This window comes from Toxotes jaculatrix, chromosome 10 (genome assembly GCF_017976425.1).
Source record: "Toxotes jaculatrix isolate fToxJac2 chromosome 10, fToxJac2.pri, whole genome shotgun sequence".
In the NCBI taxonomy this organism is placed as follows: Eukaryota; Metazoa; Chordata; class Actinopteri; family Toxotidae; genus Toxotes; species Toxotes jaculatrix.
This window is the reverse complement of record NC_054403.1, coordinates 18,190,582-18,201,161: the sequence shown is the minus strand read 5'-3', so window position 1 is coordinate 18,201,161 and position 10,580 is coordinate 18,190,582. Positions and strand designations below refer to the sequence as shown.

Genomic DNA, 10,580 nt, shown 5'->3' with positions numbered 1-10,580 from the left:
TAATTAGTTTAAGTTGTTTGAAAAGCATTGGTATTTGGTCAGTCATCCAGACTCCAGTACTACTACAGTAACTTCAACAAAAAATGTAAAATATGAATTGTATATAAACTAGAAAAAAGAGAAATCAAACACTTTATAAAAGCAGAGAGTAGTTCCTGGATGACTTCCACATAAAGACAAGCCTCATCTCGCATTTGGCAGGAATGGATTTATAGTTTCATAATAAAACAGCAAATCTGGCCAAGCACCGTGGGATATCAGACCATCTACTACGAAGAACTGCCCTACAAATTAAATATTTCCTTCTGAGGAAGGTCGCTGTAAAATCATTTTTGTTGTATATCTAGTTTTTAGAAACTCTCTACTCATAGCAGAGACTACCTGTTTCACAAAAATCATTAGTCCATTAAGCTGCATACACCTCAGTTCTAGGTGACATTAAACAACATACTAGCAGGATAGCGTGAAGATGTGATCTGAGCAGTGAAATGAAGGAGACACGAAGAGGAGATTTCTCTTTCTCCGCCTCTGCTCGACAGAATGAAATAACACTTGTGCCTGCTTGGTGACAGTCAAGAGTTGCTTTATGCACTTTACTTCATAAAGGTTGCATAAAACATGCACAGTGGGCATAGGTACTGATTAAGTAACATGATAGCAACAGTAGGAGACAGTAAACAAAATGAGATATGGCAGGTCCTTCTACACCAACTTTACAGACAATGTTCCAGTAGATAAGTACAACTATGGATTTTATGCTCCATAGATTTAATAGAGGGCTTTTACAAGTTCAGGTCCAGGCTCAATAGTAGCAGAGTAATGGAAAGCACACAGTAGAAGGGATGAAGGTAAATGGTAAACACTAACCTTGAGTGAACACTGGAAGCTGAAGACCTATATTTTTTTTTTATAGTCATTTAAAAATCATTTAAAACAAAATCAATGAGACAATAAACATTTGTGCATGTGTCAGAAACTCGAGATACATAAAGGCTTTTCATTCATGTCACCCACCTCTTTCATTATCTGTCAAGATGGACAGATGAATAAAGCAGACTGTGCAATGAGTACTTCCTGCGTTGTGTTCCCTTTGTTTGTGTTGACACGGACAAACTACTGTTGCAGTATCGATTGAGTAAATGAAAGGACGGCAGGGGCCGAGGTAAAGTCCAGCTGCTGTGATCGATATCCGATCAGTCTGCCCCCTCTTCATCACTCAGTTCTTCGCGGTTCTTCCAGTTCGAATTGAGCAGACTGCGAGGCTTGGCACCATCAGTGTCTGTCATCTCTGTATGTCAGTTCCAGTTCCTGGGCAGGTTCTCGAGGATCCTGCGTCGGTGCGAGGGGTTCGTCACTCCTGCAGCACGTAGATCCTCCTCAGTGATGCCGCTGTAGAGAGGAGGATTGTTCACTCAGTCAGTTTTGCTTCATAATTTTGTAATTTTTTAGTCTGATAAATTTTTGTAAATGTAGATGGCATCAGCATCTTCATATAGATGTACGAGGTATAAATGAATGCACAGTATTTAATGCTGGGGACAGTACTGCATTCTGTACTCTTAAAACAATTCTCACATGCCAGCTGAAACAGTTTTTGCTTGTTGTTAGCATTCCAGCCAACCAAATCCCTTTCTAACATGCCTCCAATGTAAGAGATGGGGGGGGGGGGGGGGTAAAATCCAGCCCTCACTCCATGCAAAAATGTTTTAGTCTATCTGAAGTGAGTATGAGGCTTCAACAGACTTCATCAGATCAAGAGAGTATCTTGTTAAGTTTCGGTCTTTCGGTATGAATTTCCTTCTTTGTGTTATTATACCTGCACTGCAGCTCAACACAGAAACACTGTTCAGGGAAACACAAAGTTTGAAGTTACTCACATTAAATTCAGAAACGTATTTTTACACGATAGATTTTGCCCACCATTATTTATGCTTCAACTGCATAAACAAGCGAACAGCAGGAATGATTACAGCAAGCAAAAACTATTTTTTTATGTACATGTGCATATGACCACTGAAAAATAGTGAACCTATCCTCTAAGAACTTTAAAATTTATTATACCAATTTACTACATCTGAGTAAAGTTCTACCTGCTAACATGACAGTAATTTTAAGTCATCTCACTGAGATGAGCATGACTGTCACATGCACACTAGTAATTTGATTAGCCCTTCAGCTGATTATTGCAACTGTCTTGTGACCACCAAAGTTATCTCTACAAAACGAGTGCATCTTTCTCACAGTAAGAATCAAATGAGATTGGTGTTGACATGACTCATCAGTGTTTCCAGTTTCTCACATCATCTGTCCTATATTTTTATTCTGGTTTCTCTGGGTGTTTCAATTCTGTGCATTTACCACAGAGTGACACAGAAACCAAGAAATGTGTTTGAAAAAAAAAAAGAGTGGAAAATAACACTAGGTTTTTGTGGTGGCAACTTTCATGTTACATTTAATACTGCAAATAATAGAACTAGCATTTAGGTTTCACCCCCACCTCTCAACTGCTATCTTGGTTTCGATTAAAAAAAAATATTTATCTTTAGTTGCTAATAGATGGGTTATATTGGAGTTAGTATTATGTGTGCAGTAACAGCAATCACAGTATTTCTTTCCTGTCTATGAAATGAGCCAATGTGGGTACGGCTTGTGGAACACGCTATCCAAAATCATTTTACCTGAAGTAATCCAGATCATCCCAGCCATTGAGGCTGAGTCCTAGGGTGTATTTCTGAAGACCCAGAGTACTGAGAAGTTCCTGCACTGTCTCCGGTGCACCCTGGAGGACGGACACCTGCATTGAGATAAATAAGAAGGAATTTTTGCAGAGAACCAGGCATTACGTCTTTCAAAAACTGTCTTTGAGAGCAGTGGCATACCTCTTTCTCCCAGCCATAGCCTCTATCTCCATGCATTGAAGGGCCATTTCTATAATTTGGCCTCTGGTTGTGTATGGCTGGGCCTTTCTGCTCTGTGGGGAAGAAGTCAACTTCGCTAAGGGACTTGGCAATTTGCAAAGCAGTGAGGGAGTTGTCCCCTGTAGGCCCAGGTGGCTGCGGATCCACCATCCAGGTAGCCGTAGCCTGACAGCGTGCTAAGTGTGTTGGCGTGTAGGGAAGAGCTGACGGCGCCTTGGCTGCCCGGATAGGATTGGTCCTCTCTGGAAGAAGCTGATGTTGATCCCTTCTGGCTTTTTCCCTGATGATTGCTGAGTGATTCATATACAAGTTCCTCAGGTTCTTCTCAGGCAGTATGGAGTCCTGAACAACATTCTTACCTTGGTATTTGTCTCTGGGTTGTGAAGTTTGTTCCTGGTACTGTGAGATGGTATTACTCGAGGGTGGAGATATGGGACACGGGTCTTTGGCAGGAAAAAGCTGATAAGAGGAGTTGGTTTGGGGTTTATGAAGGTCATTGGTTGGAGTGTACTGGGGCAGGATGGCTGGAATTTCAATCTCTGTAAAGTCCGATCTGCGACAGAGTCCTCTGTCAAAGCCCTGACGTCCAGAGATTTTTGGGAGCTGCAAGGCCTCCTTACCAGACCAGATTACCTGGGGGTCCTTTTGCTGGGGAAGAGCCTCCTCCACCCTGTGTGCCACTGACACACCTTCAAAGATGAAGTAGGCGGGATTGGTGTAGCTGCTCGGGGTTAGTTTCGGAGGAACTGCAGAGGACCTGCAATGAATGTACGAGTCATCTAAGTTCTGAAATGGTAGCTTTACACTCTTATTGTTTAACAAACCAAATAATAACATGAAGAAGTATTCTCTGTTTTCAATACACTTTAGATAACATACACTGTATTACATTTCACACACTCATGGCATTTGTTTCTGAATAAATATTATTCCTCTCAAAGGCATGCAGTAGAAATTTAATCTAACTTTGAGCTTAGTCATGTGGAAAACACAGCAGGTAAAATGTGCTCAAACCATAAAACAATTTGTAAACCTCCAAAACAAAATTTTGTTCCTGGAAAAGTTGGGATGTGATTTTTACAGTGATGATATTGTGAGCAGGATCAGAGCTCTAGAGAACCTGTCCTTGAGAACTGAAGGTTTTACACTGATGCTCAGAAACATTAAGAGCTCCTTACCTGTTTATTGGGACCCGTGTGGATGCAGGAGACATGTGTCCCCTCACAGGACGTTTGTCATCTTTCTCAAAACAGAACCACTCTGAAAAAGTCAAACCACAGGAGATAAACAACACATTTTATAAAGCGCAAAACATCTTCAAAGTCTTTGTGGTGTGTTTAGGACAAAGGCTATGTCAGTTTGCAATCACGCAGCATGGTGGTGTTTGTGTGTGTTTTCATGGTGCCTGACCTGGTGCCACAATACCCATCTGTCCTGTTTCAGTGTCTCAGGATGCATCTGGTCATGGTCAGTCAGTCAGGAGCCAAAAGAGGAAGCAGTCGATAGATACCAGCAAGTGAAAAGCCAAGCCAGCGATCATTGAGGAACCGAATAGAGGAAGCAATGTGAGACTCACAGGAGAGTCAAAGAATGCAGTGACAGTGGAGATGAAAGTTTAGTGGGAAGTGATAGTGCAAGCAAGACAGAGATATTAAGGAAGTACCAGTCCCCTTCTGACTTACCATAGATCCTTTCGCGCGTTCCTCGCCTGTCCTTGGGCACATGGACTCTCACCCGTCCTCTTATGGAGCCCATCTCCTCACCTCGGTGACTCAGAAATGTCTCAAACTGCTCTGATGCACGAGTGAGCGAGCGCAGAGCTACACAGCATTCACCTATAAAAAAGATTTTTAAAAGATGATTGATTCATCCAGATAGTTTCAGCATGATTTCCTTAGACTCAGACATGATTTCTTTAGGTTTGCACAGACTGACTGTAGGTCAACTACACTGGAGGCTGAAGGTCAGTTGCATTTGATTTGGAGCACTTAGAGGATAATACAGTCAATATACAGTAACCCATACACTTTACTGTGAACATTTTTTCTCCTTTTGCACACAGACTTAAAAAGTGCATCTCAGTGGAAAATAGTTGTCACTCAAACTGTTCAGAAACAGATGCGTCATTTCCAAAGAGATGCTGCAGCTAAACTTTTTAGGGCTCAAACTCAAGATGAATCTGGATTAGTAGATAGCACGTGTGGTAAGAGTTAAAAAGTCCTCAGATAAACTGTCACTTTAGGAGCACTCATTAGCCGAGTAGCCAACCGGTTATGAATGGAGTAGTTAATTAAGACGATGAATTTGCCCTGTGACCAACCGTATGACTCAAACCCATCACATGACTTGACAGACAACAGCAGATGCTGATCCTGAAGATACTCCATGTCAGACATGATTGGAAGAAGCTATGGGAGAGATATATAAATCACCAATGAATAATTTTAATTTCAAAAACAAAGTATATAAAATATTTTCAGCCATTTTTAAACAGACTGAGCCTCTAACCTTGGGCAGTTGTTTGAAGGACCAGCCAAGTTTCAGAAACCCAGGGACATCACAGCTCTGTGAGTCATTCTCACTTGAGCGTCGTGTCTCTGCAAAGAAAGACATGAATGAATTTCTGCTGATGTGTTGCATAATGCTTGATAAAAAAAATCCTTTTTGGTGTGACATCATACCTTCAAGGCAAGATGAATGAAATTCAATGAAGAACTTTGCTTTGCTTGCTGTCTTCACAATGGCCTCCATGCCTTCTAGCTCTATCCAGGCCCTCTCCATGCTTGGATTTTGATCTGTGCAAGAGAAATGGATAACAATGCCGTTCACTGCAAGAAGGCATTCAGTCATATTCTACCTGTTTGTGTCCAGAGGGCCACAACAATAACAGCACCTGTTTTGGAGCTGAACTGTGATGTCACTCCTACTTCAAACGTGGCAAAAACAGGTGAGTGATCGCTGGTGAAGATGTCATCTGTGCAACCTGGTAACAGACAAATACACCATATTCATTTATTATTATAATAGTAATAAAAACACTAAATACCTAATATTTACTGTGGCTGACATTATGTAATAATGCTGTAAGGCAGATGACCTGCCAGTGATCTTTCACGTTGTGACAAAAGAATGATTTAGGAGACAAGACGTTGTTCTGCTACTACTCAATATTTGTAATGTTGTGGGTAGTGAGATACAGAAGTGAGTCAGAGGAAATTGTTTCTCAATGGACCACAGACCAGGATGCAGGTGTGGACCGTTATTCGTTTTAAGGGCTCTTGTCATTTTATAGCAGTAAAATGAAGAAAAAAAATCTAATTTGGGAATGCAGCATAAAATCTTTTGTCTATGACAAGTCTGAAGCATTGCACTTTCTTTGCTGCTCTTCAGCAATTTGTTTTTTTTACTGTTTACTTTTCTAATTAAATCACCACTTCTTACCATATGCAGTGCATATTACGTGTGTCTCTGGGTAGGACTTCCACAGGATCCTATCACACCATGACGGAACATTGACTCGCACCTACAGAAACAGATTTAGATGTAAATCAACAACATATTGTATGTTTGTTTGTCTACAAATGAAATTGCCTGATATGTGTGCAGTGAATGGTCCCTTCATTCCTGTTATGCCAGACATTCCTTTTTTTAGACTGCGTTAATTCCAAGCCTCCTATTTTTAGTGAACATGGCAGCTGTTGTCAAAGCCACCTATCCCCACAGACTCTTTAAATAGGATGAATTCAAACATAAAAATATCTTAACAAGAGAGTCAGTTGTATACTTCGATGGGCCTCTAGGGCATTTTCTTTGTAGTTGCACTTTGTACAGTACAATAAACCTACATGCTGAAAGTATGACAGTACCAGACCAGAAAAACAATTAAGGCACAACATAAGACAAAGAAGCATCTTTATGTGAAGGATACTAGCACAACAAATAATGCAAAACTGAGTGGCTTCAAAAAGAAACATTTAATCACAGGAACACAAATAAGCAATGTTAGCATCAATAGATCATCATCACGAACCTGATAAAAAGAAGACTAAGAGTCTATAGACATGCTAACAGCTCTGTCGGGTCATAACTAGATCTTTAGGATACGTTGTCTGGGCACCATGAGTGTCGCAAAAAAAATCTCGCTGCAATCCATCCAATAGTTGTTGAGATATTTCAGTCTGGACCAAAGTGGTGGACCAACCAACATATCAAAATTGCTATCCCTGCAGCCCTGAAGTTACTGAAATACTGCTTTTACTGTATGTGTCCTAACATTTTTTGGCAGCTATTCAGAGGTTTAGATGTTATTTTCGTTGTGGGCATGCATCCGCTGACCTGCTCCTGAAAGAATACTTTGATGCACACATCATCCTGTTTTTCCATGGTGCTTTTGTGTAACAAGAAATGACTCACCCCTGAAGTCTTGTACTTTTGCCATAGGTAGCAGTCTCTAGAGCCCCGTTCGTACCGATAGGTCGGCGGAAATGTAATCTTTTCTTCCTCTTAACCATGATAAACAGAAAAAGTGCAGAGTGGGTTAAACAAATGTAAAGATGAGTCAAATTGAAATGGTAGTGTACTTATTTATCATTTATTTTGTAACTGCAAAACAGTATTTAAGTGCCTATGCAATAACTGCCTGATATAGTATTTATAGCTCTCAGTACAGGACAAAGTTCCATAGAAAACTGAAACTCACTGAAATTGAGAAAGGCCTTCCTCTTGTGTCTCTCTCGGGTCAGCTGGTCTGCACACATGAGCTCATCAAACTCTCTCTTAGACACGTGTTTCAGGATGTCCTGGAGTCAGTGAGGATGAGAAAGAAGCATTAAACATTAAGCATTATACCACACGTGCTTTCAAGTCAGTCTTCAAGGGTGCAAGTCCAGAACACAATTTTTAAAAAAAGAGAACTGATAAAGAAATAATAATTGCCAGCCTGACCTGTGCATCCAAGTCGAGTCTGTAGTTGAGGTCTCCACACCAGAAGAGGTGAGTGAAGCGCAGGCTCATGTCGAAGGCACCGAGCTGTTTGTCACCCAGAGACAGCAGTCTGAGGATGTCCACGAAGTTCTGGTTCCTCCTGGACATAACATGCATCGCAAGATAGAATTAATGTTTTAATACAACATAGATACGGCACAGGGGCACACACACACTTGGTCCTGCATCTCTGTATACGGGCAAAGTACCTCAGGACTTTCTCGCTTCCAGAGGTCAGGTGGCAGTTAACAAACCCAAAAGATGTTCCATTGAAGAGGAAGGAGACGCCAACAGCTCCCTTGTTTCCTAAAACAACAGAAAAACTCAACCTCAAACCTCCATGATAATAAAAACATGTTTTGTTCTTGTTAATCATACACTGATATTTTTTTGCTCTCAGCCACAATGTTATACATTTACTCTGGTTGCTCTGTGTGTATTGGTGATGGTGTGTACATGCAGGGCAGCCTACCCAATGTGTTCCCCAAGCCAGTCTTCACACTGGCTGTGTTCACATGGCTGATGAGACTGTCATGCTCCGGCTTCACAAACACAGCCAGCCTCATATTCCAGAGGGACTGTACTGCCACCTGCAGGACATTACCACACATTACAGTAGAAGAACACTTTCCAACCAAAGAACATGTAATTACAGATTGACCGCTATGAAGTCAGGCTCTCTAAAATGTTAGCACAGCAGCTAAAACAGATGCTTACTGATGTTGCTAACATAGTTTATTACTGAGATTATATTTTAAGATATATTACCAGGAACGCTGATGATGTTGCGTCATATAAAATATTAGAAACTCTCACAATCCTTTTTTATAATCTAAGGTGCTGCTGAAACATTTTTTCCTTCCAAGTGAAACATGGGGGTTCCCTCACTTTTACAATACTAAAAAATGAAAGAAGCACTGTTTTACATTATGTTAAAATACCACATCTGTAAGACTAAAATGCAACCATTACAGAGATGACTGAAAACGACATGCCTCACGCTTCATGTTTGCCTGTTGAAATATCCTCAATTTATATTCAGCTAGCTTGTCCATTTCTGTGAGTTGCATGTGGGAAAGCGAGGTAAGCTTTGAATTAATGTAAATGGATAGTTATATATTTGAATGCATCACATAAGTAAACCGTTTCTCTCCTTGCTTTTATAAAAAAGAGTACTCCCCCGATTTTGCATTGCACTCCTATAAAACTGTAGTACTCATGATGGAAAGTTAAAACTTGAGGCAATTTATCTTTGCACAGCTCCCTCTGGAGCTGTAAAAGGTTTTATACTACTTTTTTTCTGCATATGCTGAGGTACTCCCCAAGATCTGTAAACAGAGTTCCCCTTTAATTATTCCGGCCATGTAAATCTGAGAATCTATCTTCAGTGGCATATTATAGCTTGGTGGATAATGCAGCCTCTTTTGACATAAGAATGAACTGCTGAAGCTGAAAAAAGTTGGAAAAAGGAAAATTACTTGTTTGAAGTCAATGTGAGTGTAGCTGCGAAGGGTTGCTTTGATGTGTTCTGTCCACTCTCTCTCCCCTTGAGGGTTTTCCTGAGTCCCCAAGGCGTAGATGTCATGCGGGAGCAAGGCGGTCGATTCGTCAGGGGTGTGTCCCAAACCACAGCAGGTCACCCATGTCTGCAGGCTGCGAGGAGGAGGGGAACCACCTGTTTACACAAAACAAGACAATAAATCATCAAAATAAACCTCTGCCTCTACCTCAGCACATGGACCTCTGTTAAAGAGACTGTCATCACATTTGTGGTTACCCATATTCCAGGTGCCAACAAACACAGAGACCATCTCAGGTTCACTCAGATGAGAGTGCCTGGTTTTCATCATTTGGAGGAGTTGACAGAAGGAGTCACGTTTCTGAAAGAGATGACATTCACTCAGAGAATTATGGGAGAGGAAACGGTGGATTGCAGTAAACATTAAAACCAATTAACCTGCCTTACCCGTGCACTCTCAAACGCCATCTCCCGTGGTGTGTTGTGGTGGCTGTCAACCACCATGCGTACCTTGGCTGGACTGCTCTGGAACTTGACAATCTGAAGGACTGATACATGAAAACCACACCAAGAGACAATTATTCAGTATATTTGCAAGCAAGGGAAGTGTTACAGGGACTAAAAAGATTATATTTTCTTACTTCTGTCGTGTGACACCCTCTCTATACCAAAAGAACCAGCCTTCCTGTCAAAAAGCAGTACTCCTGTGTCCACATCAACAGAAACAGTCTGTCTGCCATACCTCACCATCTTCACCTGGCAACACAACAACAACTGTTAATACAGTTACATAGTCCGAGATTAACTGTACAGCTTTCCTTACGTTGTGTCATATATTTTTAAGATATAATGTAACTGAGTAACAGGCAATTTACAGAATGTTACCGGTTGTAAAATGGTGTGTCTTTTCCACCCTTGCTTACCTGAAAGGAGTGGACTGGTGTGGGTCTGGCATGGTTCTTTACAGGTGGTATGTTGATGGGTGTTGGTTCAGGCGGGGGTGGATTAGGCTGGACTGCCAGATTGTGATTGGTCACCGCATCTTGTAGTGCTTTTAACACCTACAGAGGCAGAGGATTTTGAATGTTAGAATTTGACTATTGTCCCTCACAAGTTTGGCCTTTTTTTTTTTTTTTAAATCTGTCACTGGGAACAGATTT

The 10,580-nt window shown here is 41.1% G+C and overlaps 1 protein-coding gene across 2 annotated transcripts in view; it reads right to left on the bottom strand.

Moving 5' to 3' along the window:
* Window positions 1–557: 557 nt before the first annotated feature.
* The window catches only part of inppl1b (inositol polyphosphate phosphatase-like 1b), a 28,471-nt gene continuing 18,448 nt past the window's right edge, over window positions 558–10,580 (bottom strand). For both annotated transcript variants that reach the window (XM_041047951.1, XM_041047953.1), the window contains exons 12-31: window positions 10,344–10,481; window positions 10,062–10,176; window positions 9,868–9,968; window positions 9,679–9,781; window positions 9,380–9,576; window positions 8,374–8,491; window positions 8,111–8,207; window positions 7,863–8,001; window positions 7,618–7,717; window positions 7,332–7,420; window positions 6,360–6,441; window positions 5,812–5,901; window positions 5,600–5,713; window positions 5,427–5,515; window positions 5,239–5,326; window positions 4,601–4,753; window positions 4,097–4,178; window positions 2,880–3,675; window positions 2,679–2,794; window positions 558–1,389 (exon numbers count right to left, since the gene is read on the bottom strand). In XM_041047951.1, coding sequence (XP_040903885.1) covers window positions 1,296–1,389; window positions 2,679–2,794; window positions 2,880–3,675; window positions 4,097–4,178; window positions 4,601–4,753; window positions 5,239–5,326; window positions 5,427–5,515; window positions 5,600–5,713; window positions 5,812–5,901; window positions 6,360–6,441; window positions 7,332–7,420; window positions 7,618–7,717; window positions 7,863–8,001; window positions 8,111–8,207; window positions 8,374–8,491; window positions 9,380–9,576; window positions 9,679–9,781; window positions 9,868–9,968; window positions 10,062–10,176; window positions 10,344–10,481 — 2,901 coding nt within the window. In that variant the 3' untranslated portion in view covers window positions 558–1,295. The remainder of the gene's footprint in view (window positions 1,390–2,678; window positions 2,795–2,879; window positions 3,676–4,096; window positions 4,179–4,600; window positions 4,754–5,238; window positions 5,327–5,426; window positions 5,516–5,599; window positions 5,714–5,811; window positions 5,902–6,359; window positions 6,442–7,331; window positions 7,421–7,617; window positions 7,718–7,862; window positions 8,002–8,110; window positions 8,208–8,373; window positions 8,492–9,379; window positions 9,577–9,678; window positions 9,782–9,867; window positions 9,969–10,061; window positions 10,177–10,343; window positions 10,482–10,580) is intronic.